Source organism: Phyllostomus hastatus, unplaced genomic scaffold, assembly GCF_019186645.2.
Source record: "Phyllostomus hastatus isolate PE091 unplaced genomic scaffold, TTU_PhHast_1.1 phas_scaffold_78, whole genome shotgun sequence".
NCBI classification, from domain to species: Eukaryota; Metazoa; Chordata; class Mammalia; order Chiroptera; family Phyllostomidae; genus Phyllostomus; species Phyllostomus hastatus.
Window position 1 is genome coordinate 83,944,499 of NW_025334041.1, and position 24,237 is coordinate 83,968,735.

At 38.4% G+C, this 24,237-nt stretch overlaps 1 protein-coding gene across 1 annotated transcript in view; it reads left to right on the top strand.

Moving 5' to 3' along the window:
* The window catches only part of ANTXR1 (ANTXR cell adhesion molecule 1), a 233,728-nt gene that overhangs the window by 42,050 nt on the left and 167,441 nt on the right, over positions 1-24,237 (top strand). Inside the window, exons 4-7 of the mRNA XM_045827714.1 lie at positions 18,160-18,241; positions 18,820-18,853; positions 20,054-20,133; positions 22,779-22,847. Coding sequence (XP_045683670.1) covers positions 18,160-18,241; positions 18,820-18,853; positions 20,054-20,133; positions 22,779-22,847 — 265 coding nt within the window. The remainder of the gene's footprint in view (positions 1-18,159; positions 18,242-18,819; positions 18,854-20,053; positions 20,134-22,778; positions 22,848-24,237) is intronic.

The following is a 24,237-nucleotide window of genomic DNA, read 5'->3' on the forward strand; positions in this document are numbered from 1 at the left end:
GCCCTGCCCTGGTGAACACCTAAGGCTCCGCCCCTTACTGCATAACAGGAGCACAGAAACAAACAAACAAAAAAAACCATGGGTCAAATGAAAGAACAGATTAAAGCTCCAGAAAAAATACAACTCAGTGATGAAGAGGTAGCCAACTTATCAGATGCAGAGTTCAAAACACTGGTAATCAGTATGCTCACAGAAATGGTTGAGTATGGTCACAAAATATAGGAAGAAGTGAAGGCTATGAAAAGTGAAATAAAGGAAAATGCACAGGGAACCAGCAGTGATGGGGAGGAACCTGGGACTGAAATCAACAATTTGGGGCAGAAGGAAGAAATAAACATTCGACCAGAACAGAATGAAGAAACAAGAATTTGAAAAAATGAGGAGAGGCTTAGGAACCTTCAGGACAACTTTAAACATTCCAACATCTGAATCATAGGGGTGCCAGAAGGGGAAGAAGAAGAGCAAGAAATGAAGAACTTATTTGAATATATAATGAAGGAGAACTTCCCCAATCTGGCAAAGGAAATATTTCAACTTCCAGGAAGCTCAGAGAGTCCCAAAGAAGTTGGACCCAAGGAAGCACACACCAAGGCACATCATAATTACATTACCCAAGGTTAAAGATAAAGATAGAATCTTAAAAGCAGCAATAGGAAAGGAGAGAGTTTCCTACAAAAGAGTGCCCATCAGATTATCAGCTGATTTCTCAAAAGAAACCTTGCAGGCAAGAAGGGATTGGCAGACTGGCAGAAAGTATTCACAGTTGTGAAAGGCAAGGACCTACATCCAAGATTACTCTATCCAACAAAGCTATCATTTAGAATGGAAGGGCAGATAAAGTGCTTCCCAGATAAGGTCAAGTTAAAGGAGTTCAACATCACCAAACCCTTATTATATGAAATGTTAAAGAAACTTATCTAAGAAAAAGAAGATAAAAAATATAAACAATAAAATGACAACAAACTCACAGCTATCGACATTTAAAAAAAAAAAAAACAAAGGAAACAACTAGAATAGGAACAGATTCACAGAAATGGAGATTGCATGAAGGGTTATCAGTGGGGAGGGGGAGGGAGGAGAATGGGGGGAAAGTTACAGGAAATAAGAAGCATAAATGGTAGGTACAAAATAGGCAGGGGAAGGTTAAGAATAATATGGGAAATGGAAAAGCCAAAGAACTTATATGTATGACCCATGGTCATGAACTAAGGTGAGGGAATGATGGTTGGGTAGGATAGAGCAGAGGGTAATAAAGGGGAGAAATGGGACAACTGTAGTAGTATAATCAATAAAATATATTAAAAATATAAAATAATATTAATTTTGTTGGTGGACTAGATTGTTAAATTTTGTTTATTAGCCATGAATGTTAGAAAGTATGCATACTTTGATGAATAAAAAGTTTTCTATAAAAATGTATTGACTAAATTTATCAAATATTTTATATTTTTGTGTACTTGATCTGTGAAGACATAGAAATATTTTAAAACTTTCCACTATGACTATTTTATTTGAATTTCTAACACATTGTCTTATAAATTATATTGTATTTTTAGCTCATATTTCTATCATTATGGAATACATTTCCAATCATCTCTAATGCTTTTTAAGTCTTTGCTAAAAAATGATATTATCAATTATGTTTGTATTTTCCTGTTATCTTTGTCCACCTATTTATCTTTTGCTCTTTTTGATATTTTAATTTTTCACCAGTGATTTGAAAAGTGTAATTTGAAAGAGTATAATTATATTTTTATTTTGGTAACAATTCCCAATGAATTTTGCTTGCCTTTATTATGGCAAGAATTAACTAATATCTACCTATACTTGTTGAATTTCTTAAGAAATATTTGCATTATGTTTCATAAACATACACACACATACTTGCACACACATACATATTTCAGTACTTGAAGTTTTGGTGTTTTTTTTTTAATTTTTCAGTTGGCTAAGTCTGTTTTCTGGTAAAATTTTCCTGGAGGATATGTAAATTAAAAACTTTCCGAGTCCAAACTTATCTGAGAATTATTGTCATTCACCTCCGGGTAAATATTTTAATTAAATATCAAGTTCTTATATCCTGACTATTTTCCTGTGTATTTACTAGTGACAGTGACACAATGTCAGCTTGCATATATTCTATTCTATATTGCATATAAAAAAGGAGGGTTGCCAATTTAGTACATTCTGCTTTGTGTGTAGTTATTGTCCCCTCCTGTATGCTTGTAAAAATTATTTCTTTTTATCTTTGGAATTAAAAAAAAAGTCAAGAGTGTATGTCTACATGTGGGTTCACATTACTTTTGTGTAATACTTTGTATAGGACTTGGGCTCCATCTGACAATTAAATAAGCTTCTTTTTTTTTAAGATTTTATTTTTTATTTATTTTTAGAGAGGGAAGGGAGGGAGAAAGAGAGAGAGAGAGAAACATCAATGTGTGATTGCTGGGGGTCATGGCCTGCAACCCAGGCATGTACCCTGACTAGGAATCGATAATAAGCTTCTTCAGCTTAAGAATTTTTTATTTCCTTTATTATTACTTTTTCTTGATTGTTCATTATATTCTTGAGCTTATCCAACAAGTCTTTCATATTCTATTATAATTTCAATCTCCATTATTGTCTTTGAATTCTTAAAGAATGTTTTACTCTAGTCTTGTAATTCATCAATTTGTCTTTTTTTTCAGTATTCAACTTACTGTTCATGGCTTTCACTGCATTTTTTTATTGTGGTAAAATATACATATCATAAAGCTTTTATTATTTTAACTTTTTAAGCATGCAATTCAGTGGCATTAAGTTGTGCAACATTACCACTCTCCATCTCCAGAACTTATCCATCATCCCAAACTGAAACTACCATCCAACTCCTGGCAACTTTTGTTCTACTTTTTATGTTTATGGATTGCCTACTCTAGATTTTTTATGTAAGTGGAGTCATATAATATTTGTCCTTTTGTTTCTGGTTCATTTTATTTAGTGTGTTTTCAAGGTTCATCCAAGTTGTAGCATGTATTAGAATTTCATTTCTTTTTAAGGCAGAATAATATTCCATTGTATGTATATATCACATTGTGATGGTTGTTTATTCATTCACCTGTTTGATTTTTGTTTTTGAGGAATTAACATACTGTTTTTCACAGTGGCTGTACCATTTCACATTTCTACCTATAATCCATAAGGATTTCAATATCTCTACATCTTTTCTGACATTTGTTACTTTGGGGACTTTTTTTTAATTATAAAAAAATCATACCCATCCTAATGGTATTTTACTGTGATTTTGATTTGTATTTCATTAGTAATTAATGATGTTGAATACCTTTTCATGTGCTCATTGGCACATTTGTATATCTTCTTTGGAAAAATGTCTATTCAAGTCTTTTGCCCATTTTTTAATTGGGTTGTTTTTTTTATTATTGTTGTCAAGTCTAAGTGTTCTTCATATATTCTAGATATTAATCCATTACCTAATATATTATTTGCAAATACTTTTTCTTATTCTGTGGGTTACCTTTGCATTCTGTTTACAGTGTCCTTTGATGCACAAAAGTTTTAAATTTTGGTGGAGTTCAATTTATCTATATCTTTCTTCCCTTCTCTTCCCTTTCCTTTTCTTTCTTTTTAGAAATAGGGATAGAGAGAGAGAGAAAGAAAGGGAGAGAAACACTGATCAGTTGCTTCTTATGTACATGCACCCAACCTGGGACCAGGCCTGCAACCCAGACACATGCTCTGCTGGGAATTAAACCTCTAATTTTTTCTTTTGTTCCCTATACTTGATGTCATATCCCAAGAAATCACTGCCAAATCCAGTGTCACTGAACTTTTTCCCTGTGCTTTTAATCTAAGGGTTTTAAAGTTTTATCTCTTACATTTAGGTTCTAAATACATTTTGAGTTAATTTTTGTACATGTTTTAAAATAAGATTCCAACTTTATGCTGTTGCAAATGAATAACCAGTTTCCCCAGCACCATTGTTGAAAAGATTGTCTTTTCCCCATTGGATGGTTGACACTCTTGCCAAAATTAACTGACCAGATATGCCAAGTTTTACTTCTGAGTTCTCTATTCCATTGGTCTATGTTTCAGTCCTTAATGCTGGTGACACATGGTTTTGATTACTGTGGCTTTGTAGTAAGTTTTGAAGTGAGAAAGCATGAGTCTTTCAACTCTTTTTCTTTATCAAGATTGTTTTGGCTATTTGGAGTCCCCTTGGGATTCCATATGAATTTCAAGATAAGTTTTTCTAGTTCTGCAAAAAAAAATGGCATTGGAATTTTGATAAGGATTGCATTGAATCTATAGATCACTTTGGGTGGTATTGTCATCTTAACAGCATTAAGTCTTCTGATCCATGAACATAAGCCGTCTTTTAATTTATTCATGCCTTTAACTTCTTTCATCACTATTTTATATTTTTTTCAGTGTCATTTCATTTTTTAACTAACAAATAATGTCGTTCAGACCTATGAATATTTTCCTGATTCTGAATCTTTCCTTTCCTGTGTGTGTGTGTGTGTGTGTGTGTGTGTGCTTAAGTGTGGCACTCACTCTGCTGTTGTGTCAGAGATGGAATAGCTTATCACAAGTATGGATTAGAATTGTTTTCTGTTTCTTATTTGAGTTTGTTTGAAGGGGAAATTTTCTCACATTCTTCAAATTGGTCCTCTTCTTTCCAACTTCTGAGACATTTCCTTAAAATAGTGACTCAAAAGAGAAACAGCTAAGTTCTTCAGTACTGGGTTTTGGAGTAAGTTCTGTCTGACATCATGTAAATCTTTGTTGAAAATGTTAGGATCCCAAGTTAAAGAGGATAGGACAATTTAGATAGACATAATACAGTTTTTTCTTGGAAAGGCTGAAGACCCAAACATATATCCAAGGTAGGGAAGAAACAGAAGCAAAGGAAGATGGTTAGGTGTAGAATCTATCACTGTTAGGTCACTGTGTTAAGAACCATCCTACTACCAATCACAGGTTTTTCTTCTCATGGTTTGGAATTCCAGGCTGGTAGGTGCCCCCCTCACCATGATGTTAGCGGCTTTGGTTTGTGCAGGAATTCTTCTAAGTGTTGGCATGCTTTCCTATTTTTCCAGCAGTGAAAAACACTTCCCCCTACTATATTGATTTAGCTGCTTCTATATCATTTTGGAAACAAAAGGAGGAGCTCAAATGTGTAGCCTAAATCACCACCTTCACCTGAAAATTTTACCTTTCTTCAAAACTTTGGAAAATTATAAAACAAAGCATAACAAAACAAGTCAAAGAGTTATTATGCCTTATTGAACCCACTGGCCTATTTCATTAAGGAAAATCATTCTCAGAGAGATTGAATTATTTGCCCAAATTTATGTAAGTAGTCATTGGCAGTAAAAAAAATTTTAAACTCACAAAATTAAAATGTTTAAATCCAATGATTTTTTTTCCTACTACATTGCACAGCTTACCTAATTCACTGTGTGTGTATGCATGCCACTGCGTTTTGCTTCTGATCTGTGGAAACATTCACTATGGACATGTGCAAATGCATAAATGCATATGCATTTGTTTGTGTCTGTTTATACTCTTTTATTAATGGCTTATTATATACAAATATCCTAGAATATTTTTCTCAACTATAATGAGAGAAAATGATAATACCTACTCTGTAAGGTTTTTATAGGAACTATATTATTTATTATATATTATATAGATGGGGATACTAAGACAGAGAAGGCTGAAACCACTCTGCTGTAAAAGTGTAGGAACCTGGATTTGAACTCCAGCATTATGGCCCCAATGTCTAAACCCTCAATCACTGTACTATAGGGTTTCCCACAAATTTATTATATATAATTTTAATTAAAAACCAATCCCATTCACAGTTTACCACCCCAGACCCTATGGCTTCTTCCAGAAAACAGTTCCCTGAAAGCATATGCCTTCTATACATTTTATCTTCATGGTCTTTTAGCAACTTCAGCTTGGAAATATTCCTCACAAAGAGGTAAAGAGGTAGCATCAGCATTTCAGAGATGGGGTTAAGAGGTTAAGTGTCTTGCATATTGCTTAAGAAGTTGGAGTGAAAGCCAAGAATGCTTGGCTCAGACTCCTGAGTGGAAACCAGGAGACCACACTTCTGCATCCCTCTCAGTCATCCTCTGGTTTGGTTGGGAGTGTGGTTTTGCCATTAGTGTCACAGGGGAAAATGACATATTCTGAACACACCGCTTGATTCCTGGAGCAGAATGATTATAGGCTGTCATTACTAAGAGAAAGTTCTAAAAGCCTTTTCTAAATTTAAAACTAAGAGAGAAAAAAGTTTTCAGATCCTTTATGCTTGAAAGAACCTAGATTTATTTTATTTTGAGATACTATTCATTTCGGTGCAAGAAGATTTGATGACAAAATTAAGAAAAATGGAGCAGAGCAATTCTTTATTATCGATTGGGAGATAATATCATGGGGTCTGAGTTCATGAGAAACTTCCTTATTTCTCTGTGCCTCTGTGTTTTAATCTGTAAAATGAATATATTGATAATCTCTACATCATAGAACTGTTGGAAGAATTCACAATGCCAGACATACAGTAAGTGTCCTGGTTATTATTATAGTTGTTGTTGGGATTTTGACAAACAACTAAGGAATTACCCTAAATCTTCCTGGACATACTGCACTCAAGTTATCATGGTATGTCCAACAGTAAGTCAGAGTGAGACCCCAGATCTTCCTGGCCTACCTCTCCTGAAGTGCTCAGCATTTGGCTCTTCTCTCTCTATACAGAGCCATAAGGTAGAAAATGCAGCTGCATCATGAAACTGCACAGAAGTCAGTGCTTCCTTTGATGATTCTAGAGAGACCTCTTCTGAACAGGAGCACCCAGGCAAAGTCTCAAGAAGAAATTGTCTGAGGGCTTCTCATACTAAGTCTCAATGATGATAAAAAGAGCTACTTTGAAGCAATTCAGCAGGTCTGGGACCAAACTGATTTACAAGAGTAGTGATGTGGTCCAGCACTTCTTACACTCTTCCTCAGGAGCACCCCTGTTAGTAGGAGAAAGTAAAAGTGAACCTCCAGGGTCCTAGGATATAATTTGAAGTGGTGTATTGAAAGCAAGAAAATTCTTCAACACCTTTTTCCTCTTAAAAATGCATGTGCATTTGTGTTCTATTCCATAATGTTCTATATTATATAAAAACCATGTTGAGTTATTTCTCAATTTTTGGAGTACAATTTACGCCCCAGAAAATAGACAAATAAATAAGCAAACGAATGAGTGAATAAAAATAAATAAACAAACAAACAAACAAACAACATATATTGTGTATGTATCCTGTGTCTCTGTACATGGTACATGGTCCTATACCTAGTTTGGATACTGCAGATGGAAGAGACACAATACAGACTCTGTACCAGGACCAGTGTGGGTTCCAGTCTGGGCTCCACCCAGCATGTGCACATCACCGCACTCCTCTGAATCTGCTTTCTCCTATGCACAACAAAGATAGTCTTGTCCACCATATGGTGTTGTTGGGAGGCTTTTGTGAATTAATGCATAAAAAGTGCCCAGCGGAGACCCTGGCAGAGCACAGACACTCAGGAAATGTTACTTCCCTTCCTCACCTACTATCCCTCATGTGGAAAATACATTTAAAGGATAAAAACTGACAGAGCAGCATTCAGAAACATTCTTGTCAGGATGAAGCCAGCAAGGCAAACTTCAGAAGTAGTCAACAGAACCAAAAAATCATAGGTAGAGTTCTTATATCTGAACCTAGGCAGCCAGAACCAAGAGATTTTCTGTGACTCCACTATTGGTCAACTCAGGAAGCTCCACAATGGAAGCACCTTGCCTTCCATCACCTAACTTGGCCAGAGTGGGGACTTGAACCTTAGATTTAGCACTGCCTCCCTGTGAACTATAAGTTCAGCCTTTGCTACTCACCCTCAACAATTTTTTAAAAAATATTAAGTATTTGAGTGTAACAAAAGTGTACAAAAGGTAATGAATAGTCATTATCCACCACAAGGCTAATGAAATAAAATGTTACAGGTATTGGCATGTCCTGTGTATACTCCCCTTTTTCCTCATCAGAGATTATTGCTATCCTGAGCTGGGGGTTTATCATTTTAATAGATGTTGTATATTTTTATACACCCATGACCAATATATTATATTTTTCATGTTAAATTTTATAATGAATGGTCATATTGTATTTTTCTTGAACTTGCTTTTTATGCTTAGCATTATGTTTCTGAGACTTTTTCTATGTAGGTACAGGCAGCTATGTTTGGTTCATTTAAACTGATGTGTACTTTTCTATTGCATCAGGTTTTTTATTACAATAATGTTCCGTCATGTACTTAATTGTTCTCCTACTCATAGACAGTTAATTTGTTTCTAACTTTGTTTGCTGTACCAAACAAAATTTCAATGAACATTCTTATATCTGTCTCCCAAGGCAGGGGGTCAGAAGCAAGAATTTCTTTATGATATACAACTAGGGATTGAGTTGCTAGGTCTTACAATATGTGAATATGTAACTTCACAGGACACGATTTAATTGTTCTCCAAAGGGGCTGCACCAATTTACACTCCCACCAGTGATTTATATGAGTTCTCAATGCCCTAAGCTCTCGTAATGTCTGGTATGATCCCCCAACTCTTCTTGAACAGACTGTGTCCAAATATGACTTATGGGTTGAATTATCTGGTATGGACCTAGTATACACCTACCTACTCCCACCTGCAGCCCAATATTGCTCTAATGGGTGATAGGGAAGTCCTTTGGAGAGAACTGCAGGCTCTGCCAGCCCATACTAAAATGGGACCAAAACAAATCTACCCTGAGGTTGTCTACTTTCAGCTTCCATCCAAGCGGGTGGGCTCCGCAATCTCTGTTGCACAGGACTTGGCAGAGTGCCACTCTGTCCTATGCCCCTGCAAACACTCATTGTGGTCAGCAGTACTGAGCTCAGCTATATCCACCTGAACATTTTAGATGCCACTGGCACCAGGAGAGACTCAGTCCCTATTGAACTAAGAAGAACATGAAACTGAAGGTTATTATGGAAGGAAGTTATATATTTGGGCAACTCTGAATATACAGCTCACTTGTCTACCACTCTCATCTCCTGAAAAATATGGTTCAACTGGGAAAAAAGGGTTAATGATGGGAAATATCTTACAGGGATTTGTTTCAAAAGCCAAATGGTGCCATAGGAAATGCATGGTAAAAAAACAAACAAACAAAAAAAAACTGCACAAATGAGTAACCAACTGAAATAGAGTGGCAAAAAGAGAAGTTTGGGCAAATTCATCACATTGCCTTCTGACTGAATCATCGCTCCTGTTCTTTATGCCAGCTTAGGCTACAGCCTTTGGAAATTAGTTGATGGGCTCCCTTTAGCGAATTTCAGTTACCAGTCTGCACTTGACCCCACGTCACATTGTGAACTACTCCTGTCTGCCAAGTGTGGCCTCTGCACTTCCCAACTGATGTCCAGGTTCTGTTTCTACTCAGTCTTTGCCCCCCACTTCCCAAAAATCTGATGTACCATTCTGAGCTGGAAGGGAGATGGTAGATCTTACAGTTCCATACCTTCATTTTACATTTGAGAAATCTAAAGTTGAAATGCCTAGGAAGTGACAGAACTAGGACTAAATTCAAAGTCTGTCTTCCTTCAAAGTCCAGGCACCTTTGAATGGCACCGAAGTCTCAAAAAGAATGAGCTTACCTTAAGACTGCAAGTGTCGGAATGGAGACGGGTCTGACTGAGTCCTAGGGCACTCCAAATTTCACAGTGGTCGAAGAGAAGGACAAGCCTACACAGAAATACGAGAAAGAGCAACTGATGAGGAAGTTGGAACAAATATCCTGTAATGAAAATCCTGAAAAGAGGGCATTTTAAATTGAGAGAAAGGTTAACAGCATCTTTTGCTCCAAGATGAAGCTGGAAAAGTGACCAATGTATTGTCAATCAGGAGATCACTGGGGACTTGGACAAAAGCCGTTTCAGCAGAATTATAGAGATAAGAGGCGGAGCAAAATGGGTTAAAAGGTGAGAAATTCCAATTTTTAGATGAGGGGTAGAGACATTTTTGGCCCATTGTCTAACAAAAAGCACCCCCAAACCAGGAAAATGTGAAACAAATCCACAAAGCCCGTTATTGAGGAAACTAAGAAATAATTAAACCATAAAACCACTATATATGAGAACAGAAAGAAGAGTGGCAAATGATGTAAGCAGTGTGGAGAAAAGTCAAATATAACCTTGCAGAAGAAGTTACTGAAGAGGTACAAGCCTTGAAGCCTTGCAGAGCCCTGGAAAGCTCAAAACCTGGAATTGTCAGGTACTGTAAAAGCCAAGGAAGGGCTACGGGATGAAAACTGGAATATTGTTTAAAAGTTTATCTGAGGAAGCTATTCAACCTTCAGAAACCACCCACCTCCACTACATTCTGAAAGTGACCCTTTCTCTAGCTCCACCAGAGAGAAGTCTGTTCTCTGGCAAAATTAAACAAGAATGGTTTCCCAGTCAGACACCAGGCATGGGAGATTATGGAGACATCTGCAAAGCAAATGTTGCTGCTTTCAGCTCTCCCATTGTCCTTCCACAATTAACACCCAAGGAAAGAGTTTGAAAACTACTTCTCTGTAGAAACAAATATCTCAGAGAGGGAAAAAAGTTACATATGCTCATATTTGAGGGTCCTCGACAAAACAGAGGATCCTCAACAAAAGAGACTGTTGACAAAAGCTGGTCATCCACCAATGGGCATGCCTGAGGGCTTCTAACAAGCCATGTAGTGTTGCCCATTCACTATGAAATATAGCCAAAGATCACTCCATGTTTTTCAAGTACTTTTTCAAGAAGTTGTGAATAGGAGTGCAAATAAATTGGTCAATAGCTGGAGGGAATTGTGGGGTCACAGAAGATTAGTTTTTTTCAGATTAGAGATACTTGAGTGTATTTATATGCCGGTAGTCAGCCAGTAGTAGTTTTCTTCCTGATTTGAGACATATGTGGAGTTGCAAACATTTAGAAAAAGACTTTATATTTTGCCTGCTTCTGTTTAGGATGTGAAAACCTTCATTTCCATGGTCAACCAGAAAGGCCCAGACAAAATAGGATTCATATGTTTCTGTGGAGCTAGTGAACACACAGGAAGCACTGATGAACTGAATTAAAGGGAAACAAGCCCTTTAGAGCTGAGCAGAGATCTGCAGAAGCTTCCACGCTTGGGGTGGATGCCTGGTCTCAGTGAGAGCAATTGGAAAAGTAGGTCAGCCATGAACCAAGACTATGCAGGGAGAAGGAACTCCAGCTGAACCTTAGGCAAAGTTGAATGCCAGGGAGATGGATTATCTGAAAGAGCCCCACATGAAAAAAGAAATTTATCAGCCTGACATCTCAGCTACTGCCTCTCCCACACCTCTTTTCTGCATTGTTCCAAGAAATTAGCACTGGAGAAGTTGCTGAAAAGTAGAGAGAAATTGCATAATCTTGTGGATTCTTGCATTGCTCAGAATCTGGAGTTTTACAGGGTAAAATCTAAATATCAAGCAAAAATATATGAAGCTGCACCTAACTGCCTCCCAGGTCAAATACTAAAAAGACCACAAAGGCTGGAAAGGGCAAAAGACTGGGAGTTGGATTAACAAGAGGGAACATACTCTAATTAAAGCTGTGGCCCAGCCCAAGATCAACGTAACTCAAGGAGAATCTAAATAAGCAGTCCCTCACTAATAAAAAGCTTACACTCTGCAGTAAGTAAGCAAAACAAATCAATATCATACCTAGGTCTCCACTGCTTTTTTCCTACATAATGTCTGAAAGACACACTGAGAGATTATAAGACGTGGGAGCCTGGCTGGCGTAGCTCAGCGGATTGAGCACGGGCTGCGAACAAAAGTGTCGCAGGTTCGATTCCCAGTCAGGGTACATGCCTGGGTTGCAGGACATGACCCCCAGCAACCGCACACTGATGTTTCTCTCGCTCTCTTTCTCCCTCTCTTCCGTCTCAAAATAAATAAATAAATAAATAAAATCTTAAAAAAAAAAAGACACGGGAAAAGGCAGGATAACGTGACCCATAATCAAGAAAACACGGCAATGGAAGCAAACCACAGATGACTTAATTATTGGAAGTAGCAGACAGAGACTTTAAAGCAACTATTATAAACATTTTAAAGAATTTACAGAAATAGGTGAATATAATGTAGGAAGACATGCGAAATCAGAAAAACACTTAAAGAACCCAGTGAAGACCATGGAACTAAAAAATACAATATCTGTAGAAAAGGGATTATTGAACTTCAAAACAAGTTAATATAAGTTATCTAAACTGAAAGAGAGAAAAGGAAAAGATTGGGAAGTGTGGAGAATGAGCCAGGTCTATAATTTGTGGCTTAAAATCAAGTGGTCAAATGTATGTGTCATTGGAACATCAAATATGGTATTCTACACACAGATCCAAGAAGCTTAAAGAATCTCAAGCAGGACAAATACAATGAAAGTATCAGCTAAATGTATTGCGTCAAATTTCTGAAAACCAGAATAAAGAGATAATCTTAAAATCAGAGGAGAAGAAGAAAAGACAGACTACAAATAGGAGAACCACAACAAATATCACTTGTTTTTCATCAGGAAAAAAAAAAAACATGCAATCCAGAAGACAAAAGATTAATATCTTTAGAAAGTAAAGTCAAATTTGAAAGTTATATTCAGTGAAAATATCCTTAAAACTGAAGGCAAGATTAAAATATTTTCAGAGGGGAAAAAAACTTTAAAAAGTCATCACCAACAAATCTACACTACCAAATAATAATTACTAAAGGAATTCATGCTGTTGGAAAATGATACCAGGTATAAACTAGACCTACAAAAAGAGAAAGGTAAGAAATGATAAATATTTTCTTAATTTCATAAAATGACAATAACACTACTATAAGGTTTATTACATACATAGAAATAAAATATATGAACAAAAAGGATGAAAGGGGATTATGTAGAAGTATCATGTTAAAGCTTTCTTCCATTATATGAGAATTGTTACAGTATTAACTTATGGTAGCCTATGATAAAATAAGGATGACTATTGCAATCCATAAAAGAACTGCTAAAATGGAACCAAAGAGAAGATGTTACTATAGATCGTACAGATATTAAAAGAGGATAAAGGCTTGGCTGGTGTGGCTCAGTGGATTGAGTACCAGCCTGCAAACCAAAAGGTCACTCATTCAATTCCCAGTCATGGCACATGCCTGGGTTGCAGGCCAGGGGGCACATGAGGAGCAAATGCACATTGATGTTTTTTTCCCTCTTCCTCCCTTTCTCTCTCTCTGAAAATAAATAAATAACATCTTTATAAAAAAAATAAAATAAGATAAAGGGATATTATGAATAACTATGGAAATAAATCCAACAATTACAAAGAAAATAAGTAATTATCTTTGAATGTTACTGTACATAAATTATATCTTACTTAAAAATATATAGAAAATGATCATTGGTTCAATATATACCTACATGTCATTAATCACATTGGCCTCTTCATGGGTAAAAGTCCCAAAGACACTGTAACATACATACATTGTAAACAAATGATTACGGTTGGTTGTGGAATTTCAGGGATCCAAAAATAGCAGCGAAATGTCTTTAATTAATCTTATGTTTTTCTGTTTTGTTTCACTCCATGTTTTTGTAGTTAACACTAGAGTCATAAGGTCATCTGGAAATGTGAATGCAGCATTAGTGGTGATAGTGCTGCATGTTCACTATATAAGTTGAGGCTGCAAAAGCAAAAACTGCAGGGCATTTGAGCAAAGTCCAATTCCACAGACCCTCTTTTGTTAGAGGCAAGAGGTCAACAATGCAAAGCTGCTGTTATTTGAGGGTGCTGGGGGTGGAAGCTGTTTTGCAGCAGGAACATCACTGGGGTACTTGGGACAAATGCTTTTTGAAGAGCTTCTTGATGTGTTTATGTGTGTTCCTCTTTTCATGTTTTCATCAGCAAATATCAAAATGTCACAACACAGCTGGAATTCCAAACAGTAATCTTCACGAAGTGTAGAAAAATTCCCAGGGCCAACGAAAAGTCCAGCAGACACTGTCCCACTTCTCCCCACCCCCTATCCCTACAAATCAGAGCAGTGCTGGGTGCAGGATGCATGCATGCTCAGTAAACAGTTGTAGAAATGAATGAATGGATTGATGAATGTGCCCTAACCAGGACCATTCATTTAACAACATATCACCTACTCTAGGCCCATAATTAAGTGCTGCAGGGGTTGCAAAAGGAACACAAGACATGTGGCCTGAGAACCCTTAACTTCTAAGTAAGAACACTGGCAGACATGTGAAACCACCAAGGAAAACAGGAGACTCTTTAATAGCAGCCTGTGTTTGTAGGATTCCTGGCCTCTCATTTCCCAGGAAGATAACATTTCATTTGGTAATAACCAAGTCCTCAGAGAGGTTCTTATCAACCCCTTTAACAGAGCTCTCTCCCAATTTTCTTCCACTTCTAAGAGAGCATAAAAAGGCCCTTATTAATAGTTTTATTGTCCCAGAATTAAAACGACCCACCACTCCCATGAAACCATCCGTTTTGTTTGCTTTGATGTTGTGGGTACGAAAAGAAGGGACAAGGAGTGGGGAGGTGGTGCCTTAAGTCATTTGCTCTTTGGAGGAGTAAGGGTGGTATCTGGGAGGGTGTGATCACTGCTTGGGGCTGGTGAGTTTATATCTTGCCACACACAAAGCATCAAGGATAAGGACAGTTTGCAAAACAGCCTTTGCTTATTCTGGTACCAAAAAAAAATAATAATAATAGAAAACTCAAGAAAATACTTGTAAAGAAAAGGAAATAGGCTTAGGGAAAACACCCCAGTTCCCAGACTTTATTTGGCAGGGAAAGAAAACAGTGGAGCCAAGGAACCTTTCCCATTCCCCAGATATGCCTTTTTTAACCCTCTTTTTTAAGCTTCGGCCTTAACGCAATATTCCAATTTTAGTATTACCAATATGTCCCAGACCTCACTAGTACATGACCTTACAGTAAGACTACATTTACTTTTTTTTCACATTTACTTTTGATGTCCAATCCGCTCCCCATCAATTGTCAGAAATCATCTCCCTCCTGGATAGTGTTTCCCAGACATTCTGAAGTAGTTCATGGTACCACTTCTGTGTGGTCAAGGGCAAACCTTGATTTTCCTATCCCAGCCTCACCTCTATGCCACCTCGTCACTGCCATTTCCCTCATGAAACTGCCGGCCTGCAGAACAAAGCTACCCCCTGCCAGATGATGGCCCGTGCCCCCTCTGCCCCCCAGGGGAGACCTTGTTGGAGGACACTGTTCTCATTGTTCTCCTTCCTTCTAGTGCACAGATATGTGCTTTTTTTCATTACCAACCAATAGAGTTGAAATCAAACTCTAACTTTTGATGGGATTTATTGAAATATTGGGGTAATGTAAAGGCATACAACATAGAGAATGATGTGTAACTGCCACATGGGCACAGACCTAAGGTCAGTTACCAGGTCAGTTCTTGCCTGGCCTCCCTCCACATGGCCAAATGAAGCTAATCACTGGCCGAGGATGACCTCTTCTCAGTATGATTAACAGTGGAGACATCTGTTCCCTCCTCTCACCTCCTCAGTGTATTTGTTGAGCGTCCAGAATGGTCCAGGTACTGGAGTAGACACAGAAGATACAGACACAGGAGATATAGTGGAGACTGAAACAGACATGGCCCAGATCTCAATGGGTTTAAAGTCTGGAAGTAGGAAAAAAATAAAAGCTAAACAAATAATTACATAATGAAATGTAAAAACTTCCCAAGTGCTGTGAAGCAAAGGTTGTGGGTACCATGAGGAAATCTAACTGAGGGAGCTAATTTGAATTGGGGAAGGCAAATGAGGCTACTTTGAGCATAATAGACATGTAAGTTGGGACTGAAGGCTGGGTAATAATTTTCCCAATTAAGAGCTAGGCAAAGAATCTCCACAGTCCCCCAACAGCAGTGATGGCAGATGGAAAGGGTCTGCTGGAGAAGGAGCTCAGGAAAACCACTGGGGCTCAAGTGAACAGGGTGGAGGCGGAGTGGTGCCAGATGGGGCTGTCGGGGAGGCACCAGAAGACCAGGGCAAGGAATCCCCAGTGTAATTGACTGCTGCTGAAGGGCTTTGAGCAGGGGAGTGAATGAAATGTTTTGACCAATATTTTAAGAACCTTCTGACAGCCATGTGGAGAATGAATGGAAGAGGGGCAAAAGGTGGTCAAAAGGTAGCGAGTGACTTGCCCAGTGGTCTAAGCAAGAGGTGATGGTGGCTCAGACTGTGGCGTTGGCAGAAGAGATGAAGTCAGAGCTTAGAGTATAACTAATGGAATTTGATGATAGATTATGTAGGGGAGAGAGGAGAGCCAAGGTAGGATCAAGGAAGGCTTCTAGTTTTTGACTTGGGCAACTGGGCATGTGGTCTGGTATCTGGGCACTGGTAGGAAAATCAAACAATAATCTGTACATTTCCCAAAGTCTGAAGTAACTGGCCTTCACTACTCCAACTGAGAAATATAAGTAGCCCAGGCCCAGAGCAGGCTCAGGTGAACCCCTCTTCAGTTTGTCTTTTAAACGCTCCAACAGCCTGGTGATCCAACCTCACCCATGGTTACCCCATTATATCAGTTTTAACAAAAGGTTAGTTTTACATTAGACTTCCTCCCAAAGCAATTGCCAGAACAGACCAGTAATAAACATCATTCATTCAAAAGAGAAACAGCCTATCGCAGTGATTCAAATGTTCAAATCCCACCTCTGTCACTTAGTAGTTAAGCAGCTTTAAGAAAGTCCTTAGCCTCTCTGTGTCTCAGTTTCCTTCTCTGTGAAATGGAAATAACAGTGTTGTCTATTAAAAAGAGCTGTTATAAGGCATAAGTGAATTAATTGTGTGTGGTATATTTCAAACAGAGCTTGGAACACTTAAATACTCAGATGGTGTTAGAAATTGCTATTGCTCTCCACTAACTCAAGTGTTAACCAAAAACTTCCCACTCCTCCAGCACTGTTGTATGCTGGGAGGCTGCTTAGCAGAGCAGAAAGTCTTTCTGAGTTAGAGTTGAATTCAAATCTCATTTTTTGCCTAACCTCTCTGAACCCATTGTTTCGCCTATAACATGAGGGCAATATTACCCACCTTAAGTGGTTATTGTGAGGATGAAAACAAATCTCTGTGCAGGGCCTTGTACACAGTACATGCTTAATAAATGTTAGCTTTCTTTCTCTACTCAAAAGAAGCTTCTCTTTCCAACTTAAATAGTGCAACTCAAACTTTTCATAGACTTACAGTTTATGAATAAGGTGAAGGCTTTTCAGAAATTACACTTTCTTTCCCTCTGGGCACAGTATGGGGCCATTTAAAAGACAGGAACATATCTTACATCCCAGAGAGAATGGTCCACAAAGATTCCATTTGATCCCCAGACTATTCATGTTTCCCACTCTCAGTCGGACCCTTTCCTAATGCCATAACCCACTTCCTCTTCCTGCCCCAAGGCCACCTTGAGCAACCAGAGTAAGAAAACACAGGCATCAACCCACAGAAAACACCCTTGGTTGTCCTGGAAAGCACAGACTGCCTAGACTTTTGTTTTCAAAGCTGACTACACTGTTGTCTTTGGCACAACCTTGTGGGTGGCAGAGCTCACGCGGATGCTTGCCCCTCCCACCTGCAGTCCTTGTGGTGGCCTTGCCCAGGCTGGTTGGTGCTTGCCTCTTTCTGCTTCAGAGAGCCATTTGCATCACGATATAAGGTGCCTGAGTCGCCTCCGAGTTTCCCTCAGAAGCAGTTGCATTTTAAGGCCCTTTTTTTTTAATATAGAATGAAAACTTCGTCTTGTTAATGAAATGGAAGTCTTTCGTGAGCAGATGGAGATTTCTGAAGGAGGGTCCTTCCCCTCTGTCCCTGAAATCTGTCTCATCCTACACTATGGCTGGCCCTAAGTGGATAATGTACTACAAAGATTCTCCCTCAGATAGGCTTTTGGGGGACCACTGGGGCAATATAGACTATCCCTGGAGATAAGAAAAATGAAAAAATGAACGTCTATGACTATTAATAGCACATTAAAAAATGCTCCAGTATGATTAATGGGGTGTTTTTGGATTTCAGAGAACAGATTCGACAAGGCCTTGAAGAACTCCAGAAGGTCCTGCCAGGAGGAGACACTTACATGCATGAAGGATTTGAAAGGGTAATTTTAAAACAATTTTCAACTCTGAACGTAAAGTGAGACATGCAAACATCAGTATAAGGATGGCTGATGGGATACGGTACATGCTTTAAGGGAACCGCACAACACCCAGTGGCAAGAGAGTAAAAAAAATTTCCCATAAACTTGTACGCTGATAACACTCTCCAGAAGAACTAAAGAAATCTCTCCACTCCTTCCCTGACCCAGACGAGAGATTTGCCTGCGAATGCTTGGCTGACACTCAGGAGTCATGCCTCACGAACAGACAGATATCTTCTCCATTCCCAAGGTCGCCTGTTCTACAGGTTGCTTCAGAGTTCTGAGACAGAATTTCAAAGACTTCAATCTTAAGGAAAACAAGTCCCCGTCTATGAGATTCATACTCACAAATATGTTACAAGTCAGGGCGACTTTAGATGGATGTCACCCGTTGATATTGCCTGAAGCCTGGGTGGGTTACAGGAAAAATCAAGGCTGAGCCGTGGCTGCAGGTTCAGCCCGGAGCCCACTGCCTAGTGTGCTGTTTGGAGCAGCAAGCAGTGGCTGTGTGTCTAATGGCTCCTTCATGTGTTTTTCAGGCCAGTGAGCAGATTTATTATGAAAACAGTCAAGGTGAGACTATATTATCAATTACCATTATGAATTATTTAACTTTTTTCTGTTTGTTTCTGGAAAAGCGCCTCAGTAAGTTCATGTTTTAAAAGACATATTTGATATTGACTACAATCCTTGGACACACGCTTGGTCCCGAAGGAGGAATGCATAGAAAGGTGACAAGTACCAGGTCCGATTCTCCCATCATGTTGATGTCAAGAAACGTGGCGTGAAAGCAACTAGCTCCCATTATGGGCTACAGTCTGCAATGCCTGTAAACAATTTTGCATTGAATTTGTTAAATTAGTATATACTTGGATGGGTTGGTAAAGTCTTGGATTTTTATGCTAAATTTAATTTTCTTATCCTTTTCTGGTCTCTAAGCCCCTTCATTACTGTGATTGTATATATTAAGAGTGAGATGCCAGTTTGGTTTAAGATTTCCTTCATTTAAATGAAAAAGTGTGAAAAAAGTGCACTTAGTAGAATGCCTGGCACGTGGAACTAATATTTATTATTCTTATTTTAGCTATTATTACTGTTACTATAGCATCTTTTTTAGATAACATTTCTTTATCTGAGGCAAATCTTTTAAAAGATTTAATATTGCACTGGGGATTTTCCTTCCAGGTCTATAGAGGTGTCCACTTCTGATTTCACTCCAAAGTACAACAAATAAAATAGATCCAGTATCAACATCACCACATGTTAGTATGTATCAACCACCAGCAATGTTACTAGAAGCCTAAAAATCACTGGAAGAATTCTATCAGGTTTTGCCAACTGCTATAATTCAGCCAGCTTGTCAATTACGGGGATGAGTACTCTCTGCCCACCTCTTCAAGGCGTGGTGCATGTGCTCAGCTACAGCCTGTGAAAAGGACCCCTGGACAGCTGAGGTGGCAGAGTGTGTTCAGGCCTCACTGACCATCACACGGTCTGTTCCTAGAAATAGAAGAAATCTGATGCACTGGAGCTACTCCCAGCAATCAGTCCAGGAACCATTTCACCAGGTTTTGGCCAACTTTTGGCCAACACCCTAGAGTCTGTCTCCACATTCTTCATGCTGGAATTGCTGCCAGTCCCGAGAGAAAAGTTGTTGATTCTTACAATAATGGCCTGGATGGTGGAGCTTATAAGAGGTGGACTCTCGGGGCTGAGAGAGGGTTTCCCTCAGTGCAGCAGGAAGGACTGATGGGTCTGTGTTGTGTTGCACAGGATACAGGACAGCCAGCGTCATCATCGCTCTGACTGATGGAGAACTCCATGAAGATCTCTTTTTCTATTCAGAGAGGGAGGTAAGCGACCATCTGGCCTGTGTCTGTCCAAAAAGACATGGAAGGTGCTTCTTCCTTCTGAAACAGTCTGTGATCTTTGTACTTGGCCAAAATGATTGTTGTTCTTCATAGAAAACCCTGGATAAAATAGTGTCTTATATGTAAAATAATAATAAAATTTATATTTTACAGTGAACCTTCATAGGAGGTGCGGGGGCTGGATGGAGGTGTGCAAAGGTGGGAGGGGGCATGGGGGACTTCTGTAATAGTGTCAACAATAAAAAAAGGAATCTTCATGTCTTATACATGGTAGATATTTTTCCCCTTTCAAACTATTTCTATGTTTGGGGGGGCGGATAAAAATATCTACCATGCCTTTATTAAATGCAGTATATTGATGTAACAGTTTTGAAATACTATATGTCCTTTTTAAGCAAAAACATTTTTTTCTGAATTTTCCCACATATTTTCTACTAAAAGCAGGAAGGGAAAGAATTTCTTAAAATATGTAAGAGCTAATCTTGGCAGAATATATTAATCATTGAGATTCTCTCCCTAAGAACCAAAGTTGAACATTAATTGGTGGCAAAGTAAATTGTAATCTCTCCCTCAATATTTCTTTTTTCTTTTACTTTGTGTTTTCATAAAATACTCCTGAAAGCAAATGAAAGAATTGTCTCTAAATGAAACTTTCAGTTTGTATAAAGAGATTCAGAAAAAAAATGGTTTATTCAAAAATTAAAAAGTAGTATTTATATTTAGGAAATCTTTTCCATTCAAGTTTTAGATGTCGGAGCTATATGTATAAATGGCCCAAAGAAACCATTTAACCATGAGAATGAATTAAAGGCTTATTCAGGCCAAGTTAGAAAGAAACACAATGAGGAAAAAGGCAGGGAGGGAGAGAGATTCTGGTCTCTTGGGGAGGAGTTAATCAGAGCATTACACTTACCTCAAACTCTTGACTACTATTTAATTTCAGCTTAGCTTCCTCAGCAAGCAAGAAGTATGTATCCATTCATTTATTCACTCAGTGTTAACTGAGAACTTGGCATGTGATAGGCACTTTGTTGGACACTAGGGACACAGAGGGTCAGTAAGACACAGTCGCTGCCCTCCTGGGCCTTACTATGCAATAATGGTCAGGTTGTTGGAGCCTCTGCTGACCAAGGGCAGGAGCAAATTATGTAGGTGAACACATTACTCCCCCCCACCCCGTGACTAACTAAGACAAAGGATAATTCACAATGGGAAATACGCAAGTGAATATGACAGGCACTCCCTGAGCATTTGGGAAGTAATTTCTATACTCTAAGGTTAAAACTATGTAATGGGAATGTGAAATGGCTCATCTGGGTGCCAAACATCAGTCAAATACAGTAAAATCCCTAATATGGAAATAACTGAATATAAAATAAATGATAGTTGTCGGATGCTTAAAATAGGGTTTGGTAGAAAATAGGGGTTAGTAGAAAAGAATTTTAGGTATGGCACATACAACCTTGGGAAAGTGTGCGGGGTGCCAATGCCAACAGAAAGAGGGTTTCTGAAGAAGAAAGATAAGACTCAAGATATATAAAGAAAAGGAACCTTTCCATTTTGGATAATTCTATATAAAGTGCAACTGGAGAAAAAATGTCACAGAAGTTGGTGGAGATAAGGCTGGGGCTAGACTGTGTCTAAAAGTTTGTTTTATCCTGAAGCCTCAAGAAATATTTCTAACATGAAGGAAAAAAGATAAATGTTCCTATTTCTTCTAAAATTCAGTGTTAGTCACAAGTGGGTTTGAGTACTAACGGGGGGGGCGGTGGAAAAGAACACAATTCAAATTAATGTGCACATATTGAGTGCCTACTATATGGTTACTATCAATTATTTATTAAGCACCTACTGTATATACCAAAGATTTTCAATTCTTGTTTTCTATTTTGAAACTTGGAAATCAGTTATAAAAGCTTTTCATAAATCAAATATTAAAATCAAGCCAAAACCTGGATGTTATTTTTTATGTTGCCTTCTCAATACTTAATTGTAGAAAAGGTCATGGGTTCACCTACTCAAATATGGACCATAATTCCCATACCATTAAAGCCAGTGTATTCTATGGCAATAAAAAATGGCTTTATTCACAAAGGGTACTGACAGTTATGAGTATCTGCATTGTCCTAAACCTTGCATGAGGAGCTCTGCATTTAATATCTGTTTAATCCCCATAACACTTTACAAAGCAAAGCTAAGTGTCAAATCCAGGTATATCGAGTTCCAAAGGCCACATCCTTTCCATTATGCCATGCTACCATCACAGAGGAAGAAAAAGCATGCCAATAAAAATTCATCAGAGAAATAGAAAAGATAAATACTTCCCCAGAATATTTAACATGACTTAAACTTGCCTACAGTTTCCCTTTCCTCTCTTTGTCTTTCAAAGACCGTTTCTGCAGCTCTCAACACTTCCATTGGACTAATTACCTTTTATGTCTATTATGCATTACAATAGACATTCACTGGAGCTCTTTGGGGAAAGGGATTTACCTTCTCCATTGTGGTACCTGGTACATAGTAGGTGCTCAGTAAATACCTGATCATTGCAGTTGGTCTGGCTATTCCAAAAGGAGTGTGTTTGCCACTGCTTCTGTCTCTAAATGTCTTCTCTTTCATTGCATCAGGCTAACAGATCCCGAGACCTTGGTGCAATTGTTTACTGTGTTGGTGTGAAGGACTTCAATGAAACACAGGTATGATTATGAAATTTCCTTTGTTTGGTGGGTATAGAGCTTGTGAATAACTCAGCGCAGAGGGTGCATCAGCAACATACATACCCGCTAAGCAAATGTACGAAATGTAAGGAATGCTAAGCAGGAAGGGAATTACTGGATGGGTAAGGGCTGTGAAGCCATTTGCTGATGCACTTGGGGGCCCTTAACACAGACCATCCAGGCAGCATCTTTCCTGGTAGATGCAAAACTGCGAGGTGTCTGGACAGCTCTGAATTAACTTGGAAAATTTGTTGATTGTTTTTTCCTTTTTAATGTGATGTATCTTATTTTTTAATTTAAATGGCAAACATCCCTTTCTCCCATTAAATATGTGTATGCTTTTCAATACAACAATACGGTGCATTTTCAATACAAAAAAAGGGTAATAATTGGAAAGTGGGCAAAAAAGTATTTGTAAGTATATATAAGTAAACTGTGAAAATTTCCTAACAACCTAAATGAATGTTACTCAGTGTAGTTTGTAATTTCTTTTTGTTTTAATAACATGGGACAGTGCTCACGATATGTTGTTAAGTGAATAACATTGGATTACAGAACACTGGGAATAGTATGAGTCCACTTTTTAAATAGATATGTGTGTATGTGTAAATAGATTTTCTATAACTATGAAAGACTATATATATATCAAATTAACAATAATAGAAATGTGATAGATGGAAGGGTGGATGGACAGATGAATACATGGATTATGAGTAACTTTTTAAAAATGTATTTTAACAATTCTGGGTTTTCTGAAATTTCCCAATGACTGTGTTACTTTTGCAATCAGTAAGAGTCCTGGCATTGCTCTGACTGTGGTAGTCACAGAAATGTCCGAGGTTTGGGGTTAGAAAACTCACAGGGTATCTTCTCCTTCCTCCAGTCTTCTGCTTCATAAAGCAGGAGCAGCCACACCACCTGAGGGTCCTTTCCTCGCTGAGTGGGTTTGGTGAAGATAAGGGTCCCCATTCATTGCCTTACCCAACACCAAAGCCTGAATTTATTTTTAAAGTAGTTCTGAGAGGCAACTTGAGTTTGTTAGGTTCAAATACAGTTCCCAACAGAAATTTGGGTGAATGGGAGAAAAATGAGCCAATGGCCTGCCCCCAAGTACATAAATACATGAACCCAGGCCAAATGTTCATCTAGCTGAGCAATCTTACCTCCGCTCCCAAGGAAAAAAAGCATTAAAATAAATGTAGACGCTGGAGCCAACCCTCCAGACTCGCTCCAGATAGCCTGCTGGTAAGCTCATTATTGCTGAGGGCTTCTGAGCCAAGTCAAAGCCTCAAGTTCCCTGGGTCCTAAAAGTAGGTGGAGTCCCCTGAACCCATTGGCTTTCCTCAGTTCTCTACATCCAAGCGTGACA